Source organism: Apteryx mantelli, chromosome 1 (assembly GCF_036417845.1).
Source record: "Apteryx mantelli isolate bAptMan1 chromosome 1, bAptMan1.hap1, whole genome shotgun sequence".
Lineage (NCBI taxonomy): Eukaryota > Metazoa > Chordata > Aves > Apterygiformes > Apterygidae > Apteryx > Apteryx mantelli.
In genome coordinates, this window is record NC_089978.1 from 1,970,833 (window position 1) to 1,989,525 (window position 18,693).

Below are 18,693 nucleotides of genomic sequence, written 5' to 3' on the forward strand. Positions count from 1 at the left end.
ACCCTGGTTGAGCAGGGGGGTTGGACTAGATGATCTCCAGAGGTGCCTTCCAACCTAAAACATGCTGTGATTCTGCGATTCTGTGATTCTGTGATCAGAGGGCCCGCGGCACCCTGCGGCCGGGCGTGCTGTCAGCACGCCCTTGCCTCCTCGAGCGTCCTGCCGGCTGGTGCTTTCTTGGAGGCAGCAGCCCTGAGTCGGGCATTGCGTCGAGGGTGCCTGCACCACCCGGCGGGCGCTATCCCAGGCCTCCCGCGCAGGGCCTGGCCAGGCTGCTGCCTCCGCAGCCATGCGGGACCTCCGGGGAAAGGGCCTGACTCTCCATGCCAGCCCTGGCCCTGGCAGCTCCTCAGCTGCACACGGATGCAGAGCAGACCCAGGCGCGCCACGAGAGCCCGCTCGCGGGGGAGCCTGCGGCAGCGCGCGGTGCGCTGGCACCGGGCGCCGTGTTCGGGGAGACGTCGCTGCTGGCATTGCCTGCATGGCCAGGACACAGGGGTCTGGCACCGCCAGGAAAAGGCCACCGCCTTCCTATGGGCTTGGCAAGGGTGACGGCTCTCGGGTGTGTTGGGGTTTCTGCCGGCCGCAGCCGTGCGGGGCTTGTTCTGGCAGTGCCGGGAACTGCTGGCGTTTGGGGGACAGCGGTGTCAGCCGAGGCCTGGCGGTGCCATCGCGCCCCAGGGGTGTCGCCGTGGTGTCGCCATCGCATCACAACGCGGGTTCTTTCTGGCGCTGCGGCTGGGGCACCTCCGGGGTCACTTTGCCTGCGAGCGAGCGAGCGAGCGAGTGCGTGAGCGAGCGAGCGAGCGAGCGAGCGGGTGAAGAGCGCGGCTTTGCGCTGCGACCCAGGAGCGAGGCAGCGGGGTAAGAGCTGCCTCCTCGGCTCTCTGCCCAGGCTCTGCTGCCCTCGCGGCGCTCTGCCCGCCTTTGGCAAGGCCCGTGCAGCGAGCGCACTGCGCCCTTCTTCCTCCAGGGTTGCTCTCGGCGGCCTCGGCCTCTTCTCCCGGGGCAGGTTGACGCCGTCAATCTCGGGGCGCGGAGCATCGTGCGCAGGGTGAGCCCAGGAGCAGAGCAGAGGCTCGGGGCCGGGGAGGCTGGTGCACGGGCACGGGAAGGGAGCTGCTGCGGGGCAGTTTGGGTGCCGCTGCCCTGCCTTGTGCCGGGAGGCTGAGGGTCGCTGTCGGGGCAGCCCCGCTAAGAGCCGCGTGCCGCGTTTTGGCTCGCCCTCTGCAAACAGGACGTGGGCGCAGAGCGCTGTGCCGGCTGCACGCTCGAGGCGCCCTCGCTCCGGCGGCATGGAGCCTCGCGCGAGAGCCGCGTGCGAGCTCGTGGCCCTGAGCCTGCTGCTGCTGCTGTGCCTGCGCGACGTGCCCTCGGCCTGGAACGTCGTCGCGGCGCTGTGCGCGGCGGTGCTCTTCGTGCCGGGCGTGAGGAGCCGCTGGCCCAAGGTAGGAGGCAGGCAGAGAGCCCTGCTTTTGCCCGCTCTGCCCTCCGGCAGCGCCTGCAGCAAGGGCACCCGCGCTGGCCTGCCCCAGAGCTGCCTCCACCCTCAGCTCTGCCTTCCCGGCGCAGCCCTTCCGCGAGCAGGGGGCACCTGGGCGCAGCTTGCATGCTCACCACTGACCACCGCTTGCTTGGCCTCTGTAGGGGCCCCGGGGCGACGCTGGCAGCCTGGGCAATGGCAGCGTGCAGGAGCCCGGAGGTGAGCAGCCCTGTGCCAGAGCGCAGCCGCGCTCCGCAGCGCCTCCTGCCCACAAACCCCCTGCTGCCTGCGCCCACCACCCTCTGCCCCGGCTGGGGCTGCGCGCAGGGGCTGCCCTCGCTCACTGCCTCTCTGCCTCCTCTTCCAGCAGCCTCCTTCCTCCCCACGGCAGACGTGCAGGAGCTGGCAGGGAGCTGGCAGGCAGGGTAAGCGGAGCCCTTGCCTGCAGGGGGGCTGCCCCACGGCCACGCGGAGACCCACGGCGGGCACCAGGGCTTCCTGCTGGGGGACAACACACAGCCCTGCGCTCCCTCCTCACCTCCTTTCTCCCTCCCAGCCTCGCGAGCAAGGACGCCTTGCCCACTGCACAGCCTCACGAGCCCTGCCTGCAGCACACGGACACCGCTGACCTGCTCTTCCCTGTCGCCCAGCACACGCTGCTGCTGCTGCCCACTGCCCCCACGGCTGCAGGAGACCTGGCACAGCTGGTCAACCCCGCAGCCCCACAGCCTCACGAGCCCTGCCTGCAGGACACGCACACCGCTGACCTGCTCATCCCTGTCCCACTGGAGCCACACGTGGTGCTGCTGCCCACTGCCCCCACGGCTGCAGGAGACCTGGCACAGCTGGTCAACCCCACAGCCTCACGAGCCCTGCCTGCAGCACACGCACACCGGAGACCTGCTCATCCCTGTCCCACTGGAGCCACACGTGGTGCTGCTGCCCACTGCCCCCACAGCTGCAGGAGACCTGGCACAGCTGGTCAACCCCACAGCCCCACCGGCAATCCCAACATGCCGGCGTGTGCGCTTCGGGCCCAACCAGACCGTGTTTCTCAGCAAGGAGGACCACAAGCTGCTCGACTGCGTGCCCAAAACCCCACACGTGGACTGGCCAGCGCACGTGGAGCGCAGGTCCATCCTGCTGGGGGCCTGGGCGCCCGTCCCGCTCGCAGGCCAAGGCGCAGCTCGGCGTCTCGCGCCCCCCACGCAGCCCCGCGGCCCAAGCCGAGCGCGGCCCTCGGCTCCCCCGGCCCTGACGCGCTGGCCCACCGCGCAGCTCTGGCCCCCGCCAGCGCGGCCGCCCTCCCCTCCCGCTGCCCACGCTGCCGCCGCTGCCGGCTGCAGAGCGCCGCTGGGCTCCCTGCTGTGCCCGGGCTGCACTCGCGGCGCCTTCCGAGCGCTGCGCAAGGCCGTGCGCAGATGCGCCGCCCTCCTCGGGAGGAGGCCGCGAGCGCCCGCGAGGCGCCAGGCGAGGAGCCGCTGCCGCACGCAATAAGGAAGCTCAGCGCCCGGCCACAGGCGCCGTTAGCGAGCGCCCCGCTGAGCTCGACGCCCTGCTCCCCTCGGGGCCGCTGCAAATAAAACTCTGTGCACCAGTCAGTGGGCATCCAGAGCCATCCTTCTTCCCCAACTCAAACATCAGCAGCAAAAGGAAGAGTAGGGAAAATGTGGGCCCGTTGCTGAATGGGGTGGGTGCCCTGGTGACGAAGGATGCAGAGAAGGCAGAGTTACTGAATGCCGCCTTTGCTTCAGTCTCTACTGCTCAGGCCAGCCCTCAGGAACCCCCGATCCTGGAGGCAAGAGAGAGGGTCTGGAGAAAGGAAGACTTTCCCTTGGTCGAGGAGGATGGGGTTAGAGATCATTTAGGCAAACCTGACACCCACAAATCCATGGGCCCCGATGGGATGCACCCACGAGTGCTGAGGGAGCTGGTGGATGTTATTGCTAGGCCACTCTGCCTCATCTTTGAAAGGTCATGGAGAAGAGGAGAGGTGCCTGAGGCCTGGAAGAAGGCCCCAGTCTTCCAAAAGGGCAAGAAGGAGGACCTGGGAAACTACAGGTAACTAGAGGTCAGTCAGCCTCACCTCCATCCCTGCAAAGGTGATGCAGCACCTCATCCTGGAGGCCATCTCCAAGCATGTGGAGGAAAAGAAGGTGATCAGGAGTAGTCAGCATGGCTTCACCAAAGGGAAATCATGCTGAACAATCTGATAGCCTTCTGGGATGGAATGGCTGGCTGGGTAGATGAGGGGAGAGCAGTGGATGTTGTCTACCTTGACTTCAGCAAGGTTTTGGACACTGTCTCCCATAGCATCCTCATAGACAAGCTCAGGAAGTGTGAGCTAGATGAGTGGAGAGTGAGGTGGCTTGAGAAGTGGCTGAATGGCAGGGCTCAGAGGGTTGTGAGCAGCGGTGCAGTCTAGTTGGAGGCCTGTAGCTAGCAGTGTCCCCCAGGGGTCAGCACTGGGTCCAGCCCTGTTCAACTTCTCCATCAATGACCTGGATGAAGGCACAGAGTGCACCCTCAGCAAGTTTGCTGATGGTACCAAACTGGGAGGAGTGGCTGATATGCCTGAGGGCTTTGCTGCCATTCAGAGAGACCTGGACAGGCTGGAGAGGTGGGCAGAGAGGAACCTCATGAAGTTCAACAAAGGCAAGTGCAGGGTCCTGCACCTGGGGAGGAATAACCCCATGCAGCAGGACAGGTTGGGGGTTGACCTGCTGGGAAGCAGCTCTGCAGAGAAGGACCTGGGAGTGCTGCTGGACACCAAGTTAAGCATGAGGCAGCAATGTGCCCTTGTGGCCAAGAAGGCCAGTGGTATCCTGGGGTGCATGAGGAAGAGTGTTGCCAGCAGGTCGAGGGAGGTGATCCTTTCCCTCTCCTCAGCCCTGCTGAGGCCACATCTGGAGTAGTGTGTGCAGTTCTGGGCTCCCCAGTGCAAGAGGGATGTGGCACTACTTGGGATAGTTCAGCGGAGGGCTACGAATCACAGAATCACAGAATGGTTGAGGTTGGAAGGGACCTCTGGAGATCATCTAGTCCAACCCCCCTGCTCAAGCAGGGTCACCTAGAGCACATTGCACAGCATCGTGTCCAGGCGGGTTTTGAATATCTCCAGAGAAGGAGACTCCACAACCTCTCTGGGCAACTTGCTCCAGTGCTCTGGCACCCTCACAGTGAAGATGATTAGGGGACTGGAGCATCTCTCTTATGAGGAAAGGCTGAGAGAGCTGGGCCTGTTTAGCTTGGAGAAGAGAAGGCTGAGGGGGATCTTATCAATGTCTCCAAATATCTGAAGGGAGGGTGTCAAGAGGATGTGGCCAGACTCTGCTCAGTGGTGCCCAGCGACAGCACAAGAGGCAACGGGCACAAACCAAAACACACGCAGGTCCCTCTGAACATAAGGAAACAGGTTACCCAGAGAGTTTGTGGACTCTCCATCCCTGGTGGCTCCCCAGGAAACCCTCCCCCCCACTCCTGCCCCAATAAAGCTAACGCAGATGCACGGGTGGGTGCAGTGTTGGTGCCGTCATTTCAAACCCGGCTGCAGCAAGGCCAGCACCGGTGTCCGTGCTGCACCCCGGAAGAGATACCTGCTCATCCCCAGTCCCTGCTCATCCCCAGACCCTGCTCATCCCCATCCCGACTCATCCCCCCCAGTCCCTGCTCATCCCTTGGTCCCTGCTCATCCCCATCCTGGCTCATCCGCCTGGTCCCTGCTCATCCCCCAGTCCCCACTCATCCCCTCTGGTCCCTGCTCATCCCCCAGTCCCCGCTGATGCCTGGGAGCCTGCAGGGCACTCAGGGAAGCCGTATGGTGCAGGATGGATGCAGTTCTCACTGCCTGCCAGGGCAGAGGGTGCTGGGGGCAAGGCTGCTGGGCCTGGGAGATTTGGACATTTTGGCTGCCCTGGGGGCACAACAGGGCTGGCAAAGACCCCCCCCCCCCCGAGCCTGGCTGCGAAGCAGGGCCTGGGCTGCCAGGCTCTTCCGAAAACCTCGCTCCAGCCCGCTCTCCCAAAGAGCCTCCACAGGGAGCCGCAGGAAACCCTCATGGATGCCTCCCCATGCCAGAGGAAGGTTTTTATTACCCTACAATACTTGCCAGGGAAATGCATGCAGCCGAAGCAGCGGGGCCGACCTCCCCCCGTGGCACCCCCAGAGCTGCTCCGGGGGGCCGGGACCGGAGTTGGAGCCGGCCGTCGCCTCCGAGAGCCACTGCAGGAGCCGCAGGGGCAGAGGTGCCGGCGCAATGCGGGCGGGCAGGAGCGACCCCGCGCGCGAGGGCTTTCGCAGCTCCTTCCCCAGCAGAGCCCGTGCTGCGCCGGACACGCATTTTGGGCATTTCCGAGACCTGCTTTTCCACGCAGCCGCAATGCCAGGGGTGCACGGAGAGCGTCAGGGACCTCCTGTCGCCGTCAGGGCCTTGACTGCCAGCAGCAGCCCCCAGAGGCTTGAGGGGGCCACCAGGCTGCTCCGGCCTGGGGAACGCCAGAAAAAGGGGTGTTAGTCACGGCCCGGAGGGTGCAAAGGGGGAATTCCTGGGGAATGGGGCCGTCAGCGGTTTCCTTACCCGCGCTGAACATGCACGGCCGCGTCTTGCATCTTTTCTCTGCCGAAGAAAGCAGCAATGTGCACGGAGCAGCGGTTGCAACGTGCCCCACGCATCGCCCCAGCGTGGCCGGGTGCTGGAGGGGAGCTGCACCGCGCTGCACCGTGCCGCCCGCTCCCCCGCGTCCACCTCACCTTGCACCAACTCGCAGTTGTAGGAGCTGAAGGAGCCCTGGGAGCGGAGCTCGATGATCGCCCGGCCTCCAGCGTGGGCCACACCGGTGACCTCGAAGCTCTCGGAGGGCGGGATGAGGACTTCGTCCTCCTCGGGGAAGAAGGAGAAGTTCCTGATGACGGCACCGTAGCACGTCTCCACGGAGAAGAAGGTGTCCCGGCCGAAGCGCCAGGCGCTGGCGTTCCTGAGCGACGAGGAGGCGAAGTGGCCGAAGCGGACGGAGCGGTGCCGCTCGGCGCCGAAGCGGACGCCGCTGACTCCGCGGTAGACCCTGCGGCAGCGCCGGGGCTGGGCGTCCCGCAGCGCCTGGAGGCCCGTGGTCAGGAGGAAGTGCAAGGTCTTGAAGTGGAAGTGGTCGAGGTAGTGGCGGCGGGAGAGCCCGGCCTCCCGCACGGCCGCGTTGAACTCGCCGTGCAGCGGCCCCTGCATGGTGTAGGCCAGGATGGCCATCTCCTGCTGCGGCTTGAGGTCCCGCGGCCGGGGACCCGCGTGCCGCCACTCGCCCCACCGGGACACGGCGCTGGCCCAGGCCTCGGCGTAGACCCGGTTGCCGGTCATCTCGGTGCGGTTCAGCTCCGCCAGCTCGGCCTCCATGGTGCCGGCGCAGCCCCGGTAGCGGTCGTCGAAGGAGCTGGGCGCCATGTCCAGCGTCACCTCCTTGACGGGGAAGAGGTCCCGCTTGCGTGGGGCGACGCCGGCCACCAGGGTCCCCAGCACCACCAGCACCAGCACCAGCAGCAGCACCGCGGCCGGCGCCGGGCGCTCCATGCGGGGCGCGCGCTCCCGTCGGGAAGAGCCGTGGGGAAGGCCCGGGCTGTGGGGAGTCGAGGGGGCTCCGCGGGGACGGAGGCTCCCGCTTGCTCCGCGCGCCGCAGGAGCTCAGCGCCGGCGAGGCCGGGCAGCGGGAGCAGCCTTCGGCTCGGGGAAGGTGACTAAAGCGCGGGGGGCGGCGGGAGGCGCCTGCGGAGAGAAGCGCAGCGGAGATCGGCGTCGGTCCCGGTTTTGGGGAGAAAGCCCCTTCCGGCGGGTTTTTTTTTTGGGGGGGGGACGGACTTGCAGCAGGAGCTGGCAAAGAGCAGCCGAGGGGCTGGAAGCCGAGGGGCGGCGATCGATCGCCCTCGCTTGTCATACTCGCTCGCACCAGCGTCCCCGCAGCTCCCCTCGTCCGCAGCCCCCCCGGACACCCCCCGAGACGCTACCTGCGCCGCTGCTCCGGCCGCAGCACAGCCCGGCACCTCCGCTCCCGGCTCCCGGCTCGGCGAGCTCCCGGCGCCCCCCACACATCGCTGGCAGGACACGTGAGAAGCGCCCGGGCTTTCTTTTTATAGCAGCCTCGAGCAGGGCTCGCTCGGCCCCACGTCCGCCCCCCGCACCTGCTCCTTCCCGCTTATTTACACCCCAGCCCCCCCCCCGTGACCGCCCGGAATCGCTCGCGGCGCCGTCCGGCATTGCCAAGCGGGTCGCAGTGACGCCGCTCGGAAAGCCCCTGCACGGAGCTGCCGTCGCTCTGCGGCGCTCGGGTGTCGCGGGGCTGGGAGCCGGCGCTCGCCCGGGCGGCGTTAGACGGAGCGGCTCTGCCCGTGCAGCCCCGCTGCCTCGGCGCACTCGCACCCGGGGGCGTCGGGCCGCTGAGCACGGGCCACGTCGTGACACGCGTGTCAGCGGCGGTCGGAGGTCGGGCTGGTGGCTGGGGGCCCTGGAGGAGGCAGCCCCGGCCCAGAGCCCGCGGGGTTTTGAAGGCCGGAGGCAGAAGCGACCCCCTTCCAGAGGGAATCCTGCACCGGGTGGGGTAGGGACATCCCTGGCGCGGGAAATGGTCCCAGCATGGGAAATGGGTCCTGGCGTGGGAAATGGGTCCCGGTGTGGGAAATGGGTCCCGGTGTGGGAAATAGGTTCCAGCATGGGAAATGGGACCCAGGGCGGGAAATGGGTCCCGGTGTGGGAAACGGGTCCTAGCGCAGGAAATGGGTCCCAGTGTGGGAAATGGGTCCCGCCATGGGAAATGGGTCCTGGCACAGGAAATGGGTCCCAGTGTGGGAAATGGTCCCAGTATGGGAAATGGGTCCCAGTGCGGGAAATGGGTCCTGGTGTGGGAAATGGGCCCAGCATGGAAATGGGTCCCAGTGTGGGAAATGGGTCCCAGTATGGGAAACGGGTCCCAGTGCGGGAAATGGGTCCTAGCGCGGGAAATGGGTCCTAGCGCGGGAAATGGGTCCTCGTGTGGGAAATGGGTCCCAGAGTGGGAAATGGGTCCTGGTGTGGGAGATGGTCCCAGCATGGGAAATGGGTCCCAGAGTGGGAAATGGGTCCCAGCGTGGGAAATGGGCCCCAGCACCTGCCCCAGCCCAGCCCTGCATTTGGGGTTTGGCTGCCCAAAGAGAAAAGTCGCCTCTGGGCTTAATTACAAGGGACCTTCTGGGGGCACGTGGAAAGGGCAAGCCGAGGCGAGGGGCTTCGGAGCCACCCAGCAATGCCAAGGTCACCCCAAAACACCACATTTCCACCCGCTTTTGAACTATTAGAGTGTTTTTTCTTTTCCTGTTTCCTCTTTCTTTTGTCTTTCTTAAACAGCTGAAAATCTGCTTTGGGAATGTCGAGACGGAGCCGTTTCTCACTGCCCGTCCTCCCGCTCGCCCCCTTTCAGCCCTGACCGCGACCCGGCCGGTGGGTGACTCTCAGCTGAGGCCTCCCTGACGTCTCACTCCTCCTCCTTCCATCGCAGATGCCTTTACCGAAGCCCCCCGAGCTGCCTGCGCCGGATCCGCTCTTCGGGCCTGCGGGGATTTTAGCCGCGTGCAAGACGCTGCCGAAAGGCGATGCTAGCAAGCGGCGTGAGTTAGAAGATAAAACGTCTCCGCGACAGCGGCGTGGGGGCAGGCAGAGGCGGCTGGAGACAGCAGTTTCCAACGCTCAAAGCTGACGGCAGGGAGCAAAGCGCTGCAAAAAAAAACCCTGCGGGCAGGGAGAAGCGTGCAGCGAGGGCCAAGCGCAGCTCGGCTCCCGCGCGGGCGGCCCCAGGAGTCGCTGTGTCCCCTGCCTGCCCCGGGGCTACAGGGGCCCCGGCCCCAAGCTGCTCCAGCCTGAGAGAGGCAGAGGAAGGTCACGTCCCTCTGCTACCCGGGGGGACCGGGGGTCTCCGCTTCGGTGTCCTCCCGCATGTGGCCACCGGCCACCCGGGGCTCCTGCCTGCACCCGGCGTTTCTGCTGCTCCGCGTTGGGAAAGGCCCTTCGGAAAAGCCCTTGGGCAGAGTTGCTCAGCGGCTCAACTCTGCCGGCGCAACTCCCCCGCGCGTCTGCGCAGCAACAGCCGCCGTCCCCGGCCCTGACGTCACCCCGCCGGCCGGAGCCGAGCCCTTAAAGGCAGCACAAAATCCCTCCCCGTCCCGTGGGAGATGCCGCGCGGGGAGGGCTTCGCCGGCGGCCTCCCGGCTCTCGGCGGAGCGTCCCCGCTCCCCGGCACCCCGCGGGCGGCTGAGCCCGGCAATGTCCCCCGCGTCCGGCTCCTGAGTCCCCGCGGGGCGCTGGGCCGGGCGAGCGCGCGAGGATGGCGCCCGGCGTCCGGCTGCCCGGCTCGCTGCTGGCGCTGTGCGCGGCGGGCGCCCTCCTGGCCCCAGGTAAGCGCGCGGGAAGGGGCTCCACCGGCGCTGCAATCCCACTGGATTGCGACTCTCCCGGGCTGTGCAAAGCCGCCGGGAAGGCGCTCCGGCTGCAACCGCCAGCGGCCTGCCTCGGCCGGTGAGCGCGTCTTGCGAGACACCGGCGAAATGCGATCCCTCATGAAACTTTCAGAGCAGGCACGGGGACGGGAATGGGCACGGGGATGGGGACGGGCAGCTGCCGCTTTTCGGGAAGCCCCGGAGGAGCCAAGCAGCAGCCCCAAGGATGGGGCCGGGGGCCGGCGGGCGCCGGGGGCTTCGCTGCTCCCCAGCCCGGCTCGGTGTCCGTGTCCGTGTCCGTGTCCATCCAGGCTGCCGAGGAGCCCAAGGGAAATTCGCCTACAAGCTGCTCCGCGACCTCTTCGCCAACTACTCCAGCGCCCTGCGCCCCGTGGAGGACACGGACCGGGCGCTGAACGTCACCCTGCAGATCACCCTCTCCCAGATCATCGACATGGTGAGCGGCCGCCCGACCCGCTCCGAAACCCCGAGCCGGCCGGGTCTGCGCCCCCGCGCTCCGGCCACCGCTCGGCCGCGCTCCGCTCCGACCCAACGGCCGGTGCCGCTCAGCCCGGGGCGATGCCCAGCGCTGACCCGCAGAGCCAGCGCCGTCCCCCCCCCAGAGCCTGCTCGGCCCCTTGGAAACCAGCTCAGAGCCCTGGAAACCAGCTCAGATCCCTGGAAACCAGTTCAGAGCCCCCGAAACCAGCTCAGACCCCTGGAAACCAGCTCAGAGTCCTGGAAACCAGCTCAGATCCCCCAAAACCAGCTCAGATCCCCCCAAACCAGCTCAGACCCCTGGAAACCAGCTCAGATCCTCCCAAACCAGCTCAGATCCCTGGAAACAAGCTCAGATCCCTAGAAACCAGCTCAGAGCCCCCGAAACCAGCTCAGATCCCTGGAAACCAGCTCAGAGCCCTGGAAACCAGCTCAGAGCCCTGGAAACCAGCTCAGATCCCTGGAAACAAGCTCAGATCCCCAGAAACCAGCTCAGATCCCCTGAAACCAGCTCAGATCCCTGGAAAACAGCTCAGAGCCCCCAAAACCAGCTCAGATCCCTGGAAACCAGCTCAGACCCCTGGAAACCAACTCAGATCCCCCAAAACCAGCTCAGAGCCCCTGAAACCAGCTCAGATCCCTGGAAAACAGCTCAGAGCCCCCAAAACCAGCTCAGAGCCCTGGAAACCAGCTCAGAGCCCCCCAAAACAGCTCAGATCCCCAGAAACCAGCTCAGAACCCCTGGAAACCAGTTCAGACCCCTGGAAACCAGCTCAGATCCCCCAAAACCAGCTCAGATCCCTGGAAACAAGCTCAGATCCCCAGAAACCAGCTCAGACCCCTGAAACAAGCTCAGACTCCTCTAAACCAGTTCAGACCCCCCCCCCTCCAAAATCAGCTCAGAACCTTGGAAACCAGCTCAGACCCTGCCGAAAGCAGTTCAGACCCCCCTGAAAGCAGCTCAGGCCCCTTGGAAACTAGTTCAGATCCCCCCAAAGCAGCTCAGACTCCCAGAAACCAGCTCCGATACCCCAAAATCAGCTCAGACACTTCCAACCGGTTCAGATCCCCCCAAAACAGTTCAGACCCATGGAAACCAGTTCAGACCCCCTCAAAAGCAGCTCAGACCCCTGGAAACCAGCTTAGACGCCCCAAAACCAGCTTAGACCCCCTGCAACCAGCTCAGATCCCCTGGAAACCAGTTCAGACCCCTGGAAACCAGCTCAGACCCCTGGAAACCAGTTCAGACCCCTGGAAACCAGCTCAGATCCCCCAAAACCAGCTCAGACCCCTGGAAACCAGCTCAGATCCCTGGAAACCAGCTCAGACTCCCCAAAATCAGCTCAGACACTTCCAACCAGTTCAGACTCCCTCAAAAGCAGCTCAGACCCCTGGAAACCAGCTCAGACCCCCCGAAACCAGTTCAGACCCATGGAAACCAGCTCAGACCCCTGGAAACCAGCTCAGACCCCTGGAAACCAGCTCAGACCCTCTAAACCAGTTCAGACCCCCTCAAAACCAGTTCAGACCCCCTCAAAAGCAGTTCAGACCCCCCAAAACCAGCTCAGACCCTCTAAACCAGCTCAGACCCCCCCCAAAAGCAGCTCAGACCCCCCAAAAGCAGCTCAGACCCTTGCAACCAGCTCAGCCCTCCCCCAACCCCGCTCACCCCCTTGAAGCCAATGCGGCCCCCCAAAACCCTCCCAAGTCCCTCGTAGCCCTGGCAGAGCCGGCTGGGCCAGCGGCCCCGGAGCAGGGTCCGGCGGCCGGCGCTATATTTGGGTCCGGGGCCGTGCCGCGTCCCCGGCACCCACCGGCTCCTCTGCCCCTGGGGCGCCAGGACGAGAGGAACCAGGTGCTCACCGCCTACCTGTGGGTCCGCCAGGCCTGGCTCGACGCCTTCCTCACCTGGGACAAGGACGCCTACGACGGCATCGACAGCATCCGCGTCCCCAGCAGCTACGTCTGGCGGCCGGACATCGTCCTCTACAACAAGTGGGTGGGAAGAGGCGCCGGGGTGGCGGAGCCGGGGTGCCGCCGGCGTCGGGGCGCGGGAAGAGGCGCCGGCGTGGCGGAGCCGTGCCCGGCTCTCCGTGCACGGGCGCTCCCGGCCCACGGCCGTTCTCCTGCTCCGCCAGAGCCGACGACCAGTTGAGCGGCTCCATGGAGACCAACGTGGTGCTCCGCTCCGACGGGCAGATCATGTGGGACTCGCCGGCCATCACCAAGAGCTCCTGCAAGGTGGACGTCTCCTTCTTCCCCTTCGACGGGCAGCAGTGCCGCCTGACCTTCGGGTCCTGGACCTACAACGGCAACCAGATCGACCTCCGCAACCGGCTGGACACGGGCGACCTGACGGACTTTGTGGAGAACGTGGAGTGGGAGGTGCTGGGCATGCCAGCCACGAGGAATGTCATCACCTACGGCTGCTGCTCGGAGCCCTACCCCGACGTCACCTACACGCTGCTCCTCAAGAGACGCGCCTCCTTCTACATCTTCAACCTGCTCCTGCCTTGCATCATGATCTCCTTCCTCGCCCCGCTGGGCTTCTACCTGCCGGCCGACTCGGGCGAGAAGGTCTCGCTGGGCGTGACGGTGCTGCTGGCCCTCACCATCTTCCAGCTGCTGGTGGCGGAGAGCATGCCGCCGTCGGAGAGCGTGCCGCTGATCGGTGAGCGCCCGCCGGCCCCGTCTCGCCGCCCCGAGGCTGAGCGGGGGGGGCCCCAGGCGCTCGTCCTCGTCCCGGCACGGAGGAGGGCTCGGCCGGGAGGAGGAAGCCGTCCTGCTGGCTGGCTCCTCGTGCTCCATGGAGGGGGGGGTCACGCGTTGGTGGGCACGGGTGGGACCTCCGCGCCCCAGCCGTGCCGCGGCATGACGGCTGACGCTTGCCTTGCAGGGAAGTACTACATCGCCACCATGACCATGATCACGGCCTCCACCGCGCTGACCATCTTCATCATGAACATCCACCACTGCGGCCCGGGCGCCAAGCCCGTGCCCAGGTGGGCCAAGAAGCTCATCCTGCACTACATGGCCCGAGTCTTCTTCGTCTACGAGGTTGGGGAGAACTGCAAGAGCCCCCGGCATCCGCGCACAGTGGACGGCAGGGCCAGCAAGGAGGAGCCGCATGGGATGGGGACGGGTTGGGCAGAGGAGAGCCCCGGCGGGGGGAGCCAGGCGCGGGGCTGCCCCCGGGGCCGGTGCCTGTGCCACCACGATGCCCTGCTGAGGAACGTCGGCTACATCGCCGGCTGCTTCCGCGACCACCGGGCAGCTCAGCGCCGCGCCGGAGAGTGGAAGAAGGTGGCCAAGGTGATGGACCGCTTCTTCATGTGGGTCTTCTTCGTCATGGTCTTCTTCATGAGCGTGCTGATCGTGGGCAAAGCTGTCTGACGGCCCCGGTGCTCCACGGAGCCGCCGGCCCCACGCCGGGATGCTCTTCCCAATCCCTCGTGTCCAAACGAGGAAGATGCCGGGGCTAAAAACAAACCGAGCGGGGAATAAAGGCTGGCGTGTGTCCCCTGCGCTCTGCTTCCCGCCTCGGTGCCTGCACATCCAGGGGCATCCTCAGGAGCGAGCAGGGGGAGGCTGCCGGCGCACCGGGGCGCTGGATCCAGCTGGGATCCCCCCCGGCACCGGATGGCCGGTGACTGCCGCCACCTTCTCACCTGGCAGCAGCCCGGCGAAACCGTTCAGCCTTCGGTCACGTAGCAAACGTCCCCCAGCTGCGGCCTTTCTCGCCAGCCCCACGCGCGTCAGCGCGTCTGTCCGCAACGCTTTGGGGCTGAGCCGGTTTCCCAGAACTGGGTGGGTTTGCGCAGCCCCCCCGGAGCCAGAGAGGATGAGGTCAGAGGTGTGAGATGAGGTAGACGGCGTGCTCCTGGCCCTGGTTTTAGCCTGTCTGTCTCGGCCAAGGGAAACTGAGGCACGAGAGTTTTCCTGCTCCAACGAAGCTGGGATGAGCGGACAAGGCTGCGGGTTCGGCCCTGGCCCCAGGGGATCGCATCCCGCAGCGCTCTGGAGCCGGCCATGCTCCTGCTTCTCCAGCACCTCTGCTCCGCAGCCTGGCGCCCAGCCGGGACCAGAGGGCAGTTTCCCACCCCGGACATGCCGAGGGGCCAGGACCGGCGTTGCATCGCTTGGGCTTTGCAGCCCCGTGGTTTTCCCATGCTTTCGGGCGAGCAAGAGGGGGGGTGACACGGGGGGGGACCGCGACGGCCTCGGGTTCCTGTGTGGTCTGCGCTCCTGCAGAGGCGCTTTTAAGCGCTGCGGCGCAGCACAGAGGTCCGTCCGCCCCTGTTGCACGTCGGAGGCAGCCGCTGCTTTGGAAAAGGTCCCTGGGGGAGCGCAGGTAGGGCAAAGCTTCAGCTCCGGCGTGGGATGGAGCCGGAGGGGCGGGGGGGGAGCAGAGCTGTGGCTCGGGGCAGCCGTGACCGTGCAACCCAGCAGAAGCGGGTGCATTTGCACGGGCGCGTGCATGGATTTTTGCACGCAGATGCGACCCATGGGCAGGTGGGAGCATCTGCTGCTCTGAGAGAGACCCACACGGAGACACGAGGGTGCACGGCACAGGCAGGGAGGCCTTGCCTTCCTCCTCCTCCTCCTCCTCCTCTCCGGCTCATCACCGTCTTCCCTTTCAGCAAGCAAGAAAATGACCCTCAGGTGCCTCCTGGTTCTGGCCCTGGCCGTCCTCTCCGAGCAGAGCCTCCGGAGCACCTTCGAGGTAACTGCCTTGTGGGGCTGGGAGAAAATCCAGGGTCAGCGGGTCCCTCTCAGAGCAAACTCCCAGGCAGTGGGATCTCTCCCAAAGCAAACCCCTGGGCAGTGGGATCTCTCCTGGAGCAAACTCCCAGGCAGTGGAATCTCTCCCAGAGCAAACCGCTAGGCAGTGGGATCTCTCCTGGAGCAAACTCCCAGGCAGTGGAATCTCTCCCAGAGCAAACCCCCAGGCAGTGGGATCTCTCCCGGAACAAATCCCTGGGCAGTGGGATCCCTCCTGGAGCAAACCCCCATGCATTCAGATCTCTCCTGGAGCAAACCCCCGGGCAGTGGGATCTCTCCCGGAGCAAACCCCCTTGTTGCTGCAGCAGAGCCGGCTGGAGCAGGCAGCCCACGGGGATCCCGCAAGCCAGGAACGTGACCCTGGCGAGGCTCCGGGGCTGCCCCATGTCGCAGCACGGCACCGGGGGGGGGGGGGGGGGCTGACCCTGCTGCAGGCCTTGGCTCCTGCCCCCCCTGCTCCCCCCCCCCGGCCTCCCGCTGCTCCCCCAGCATCCCTCCGCCTCCCGCCAGCCCCAGCCCCGCTCGCCTGCTGCCCGTGCCCAAACTCTGCCCTTCGGTGCCGCCCCCCCTTTCCTCGGAGAGCCCTGCCAGCAGCAGCCCCCCAGCCCTGCTCCCTGCCCCACCGCCCCCTGCCCGGCTCCCCAGCTCTCTGGCTCGGCCGTTGCATCCCTCCCGGCACTTCCCGCTGCTTCTCCCACCAGTGGGCTGAGCCTCCGGTGCTGGACATAGCGTGCGATGCCTTCGACGACCAGTACCGCGGCTGCACGCAGGAGATGGAGATACACGCAAAGAAGCTGCTGAGCAAGGAGAAAGCAGCCAACGCTGAGTTTTCCCAGGTGTGGAAAAAAGCGGAAGCCAAGTGGTCGCGGCGGCACAGCAAACTCAGCCTGCCGGCGGGCTTCCGCACAGAGTACGGCATAGCCGTCCTGGCGTACACCGCTGACTCCGGGTTGTACAAGGACTTCAACACAGCGGTGGCCCAGGACGGCAGGGACCGTCGCTCTTACCTCCAGTGCTTCCAGTACAAAGCCATGCACTATTACCTGACCAGAGCTTTGCAAGTGCTGAGGCAGGATTGCACCAGCACCTACCGGCCGGAGGTGTACCGGGGGGTCTCCTGCCTGCACCTGCAGCCCCAGGGGGAGACGGTCAGGTTTGGGAGGTTCACCTCCACCTCCCTGGACAAGCAGGAAGCCATGAAATTCGGGACGGACACCTTCTTCACCATCCACACGTGCTACGGGGTGCCCATCAGCCGCCTGTCCTTCATGCCCCGGGAGCAGGAGGTGCTGATCCCCCCGTACGAGTGCTTCCGAGTGGTCAACTATGCCCGGAGCGGGGGCAGCAACGAGATTGTCCTTCACAGCCAAAACAGCACTTTCAGCCGCTACAGCTGCGAGTACGTGAAAGGTAAGCGGCAGCCGGCGCTGCCTCGCGGCTGGTCGCAGCCCCGTGGGCTCCCGGCAAGGTGCTGAGCCGGCGGCGGCAGCGGCGGCCTGCGGGATGCCCGGCTGAGAGCCCGTCTTCCTTGCAGCCCTCCAGCACCCTCGCAGAGCGCCGCTCGTCCCAGGACGATGCCGGGATGACGCCAGCGGCTGAGCCAGCGGCTCGGTGTCCCCCCCCTCGGATGCTTCGCGGCTCGGCGCTCCCGGATCAGGCGTGCTTTGATCCCCTGCTTGGCCCCAGCCAGGGCTGGGGGGGCTCCGAGGCTGCCTGGCCTGGCGGCTCCGCAGGAAATCCTGCCCCCCGCTCCTGCCCCAATAAAGCTAACGCAGATGCACGGGCGGGTGCAGTGTTGGTGCCGTCATTTCAAACCCGGCTGCAGCAAGGCCAGCACCGGTGCCCGTGTTGCACCCCGGGAGCGATGCCTGCTCATCCCCGTCCCTGCTCATCCCTGGTCCCTGCTCATCCCCCAGTCCCTGCTCATCCCCCTTGTTCCGGCTCATCCCCGCAGTCCCTGCTCATCCCTAGTCCCTGCTCATCCCCCGTTCTCTGCTCATCCCTGTCCCCACTCATCTCCCCGGTCTCTGTTCATGCCTGGTCCCTGCTTATCCCCCCTGGTCCCTGCTCATCCCTGGTCCCTGCTCATCCCCCTAGTCCCTGCTCATCCCCCTGGTTCCAGCTCATCCCCCTGGTCCCTGTTCATCCCCCTAGTCCCTGCTCATCCCCCGGTCTCTGCTCATCCCTGTTCCCGCTCACCCCCCCAGTCCCTGCTCATCTCCTGGTCCCTGCTCACCCCTCCAGTCCCTGCTCATTCCCCACCGCTGGCCCTGCAGTCCTTTAGTAACACCACTGACAGCTCTTCTGAGATGAATAATTGGGATTTTGGTTAATCCTGGGGGAGGGGGGGGTGTTGCCACACAGCCCGCTCGGCCGGCACCGGCTGCTCAGAGCGAGGCAACCCCGTGCGTGGATCGCCCCGTGCTGGCACCTTCTCTCTCCGGAGGAAGAAACCCCCCGGGAGGGGATCCGGTCCAGGAAGCAGGGTCCGTCCAAGCGGCAGTTTCGTTCTTGCTCTTCCCCTCCACGATCCAAATACCGGATTCAGCTGTCCGCCGGGCTGTGGGAAGCTCTGCAGGCTTCTTTGCCGGAGGTTCGTCAGCCCTGGCTCAGGACTCCCTCCTCCGTACCTGCGTCTGCGGCTTGGCCCTCCAGCCCCCGGCTGCCTCGAGCACTCAGCCGCAGGGACGCCAGGAAAGAGCCACCACCGCTCCTTGCAACAGCGACCGGAGGGTTTTGCTGGGAAGGAGCCAGCGGACTGTGTCTCTCTGGCGAGCGTCGGTGCCCCAAGGGAGCAGATCACCGAGGCACGCAACAGCTGAGGCTGCCGGGGACCTCTGGAGAACATCTAGTCTCCCTGCCCAGTCCCACCCGCTCACATCCATGCCTTCTGCCCACCAGCACCACCACTGGCTTCGCCTCCTCCTCTGCAGCCCTCCAGACACAACCTCGCGCAAGACCAGAGCTCCTGCCCCAGACCCCCACAACCTCCCTTCCCCGACCACGTCTTGCACGAGGGGTCCACTGGCCTCCACGGCAGTGGGCACCAGCTCCCCTGAAAAGGCACCTGCGCCCCTCAGCCCTGTCTCTGCCCCCAGACTCCCTCGAAGGTGGGCAGCGTAGCGACGGGACCAATGTCTGGAGAGGAACCTCCTGAAGTTCAACGAAGGCAAGTGCAGGGTCCTGCACCTGGGGAGGAATAACCCCACGCACCAGTACAGGTTGGGGGTTGACCTGCTGGGAAGCAGCTCTGTGGAGAAGGACCTGGGAGTGCTGCTGGACACCAAGTTAAGCATGAGGCAGCAATGTGCCCTTGTGGCCAAGAAGGCCAATGGTATGCTGGGGTGCATGAGGAAGAGTGTTGCCAGCAGGTGGAGGGAGGTGATCCTGCCCCTCTCCTCAGCCCTGCTGAGGCCACATCTGGAGTAGTGTGTGCAGTTCTGGGCTCCCCAGTACAAGAGAGACTTGGCACTACTGGAGAAAGT

General features: G+C 65.9%; 3 protein-coding genes across 3 annotated transcripts; 2 read left to right on the forward strand and 1 right to left on the reverse strand.

Annotated features, from left to right (window-relative positions):
- Positions 1–5,884: 5,884 nt before the first annotated feature.
- LOC136991042 (erythroblast NAD(P)(+)--arginine ADP-ribosyltransferase-like) lies at positions 5,885–7,040 on the reverse strand. The gene is made up of 3 exons (XM_067289520.1): positions 6,233–7,040; positions 6,060–6,098; positions 5,885–5,967 (listed from the first exon to the last, which is right to left on the reverse strand). Exons 1-3 carry the CDS (start codon positions 7,038–7,040, stop codon positions 5,885–5,887), a joined length of 930 nt encoding a protein of 309 aa, XP_067145621.1.
- Positions 7,041–9,816: 2,776 nt separating this feature from the next.
- Positions 9,817–13,819, forward strand: LOC136991093 (neuronal acetylcholine receptor subunit alpha-10-like). The gene is made up of 5 exons (XM_067289586.1): positions 9,817–9,886; positions 10,240–10,385; positions 12,267–12,421; positions 12,565–13,097; positions 13,323–13,819. The coding sequence occupies exons 1-5, from the start codon at positions 9,817–9,819 to the stop codon at positions 13,817–13,819; spliced, it is 1,401 nt and encodes a 466-aa protein (XP_067145687.1).
- Positions 13,820–15,077: 1,258 nt separating this feature from the next.
- LOC136991043 (ecto-ADP-ribosyltransferase 5-like) lies at positions 15,078–17,179 on the forward strand. The gene is made up of 3 exons (XM_067289522.1): positions 15,078–15,149; positions 15,910–16,618; positions 17,163–17,179. The coding sequence occupies exons 1-3, from the start codon at positions 15,078–15,080 to the stop codon at positions 17,177–17,179; spliced, it is 798 nt and encodes a 265-aa protein (XP_067145623.1).
- Positions 17,180–18,693: the final 1,514 nt, after the last annotated feature.

Coding starts and splice junctions, on each gene's coding strand:
- LOC136991042 (XM_067289520.1), bottom strand. CDS start 7,040: ATGGAGCGCCCGGCGCCGGCCGCGGTGCTGCTGCTGGTGCTGGTGCTG. Junction 6,099..6,232: donor CAACTGCGAGTTGGTGCAAG/GTGAGGTGGACG, acceptor TTTCTTCGGCAG/AGAAAAGATGCAAGACGCGG. Junction 5,968..6,059: donor GCCGTGCATGTTCAGCGCGG/GTAAGGAAACCG, acceptor GGCGTTCCCCAG/GCCGGAGCAGCCTGGTGGCC.
- LOC136991093 (XM_067289586.1), top strand. CDS start 9,817: ATGGCGCCCGGCGTCCGGCTGCCCGGCTCGCTGCTGGCGCTGTGCGCG. Junction 9,887..10,239: donor GGGCGCCCTCCTGGCCCCAG/GTAAGCGCGCGG, acceptor GTGTCCATCCAG/GCTGCCGAGGAGCCCAAGGG. Junction 12,422..12,564: donor GACATCGTCCTCTACAACAA/GTGGGTGGGAAG, acceptor CTGCTCCGCCAG/AGCCGACGACCAGTTGAGCG.
- LOC136991043 (XM_067289522.1), top strand. CDS start 15,078: ATGACCCTCAGGTGCCTCCTGGTTCTGGCCCTGGCCGTCCTCTCCGAG. Junction 15,150..15,909: donor GCCTCCGGAGCACCTTCGAG/GTAACTGCCTTG, acceptor TTCTCCCACCAG/TGGGCTGAGCCTCCGGTGCT.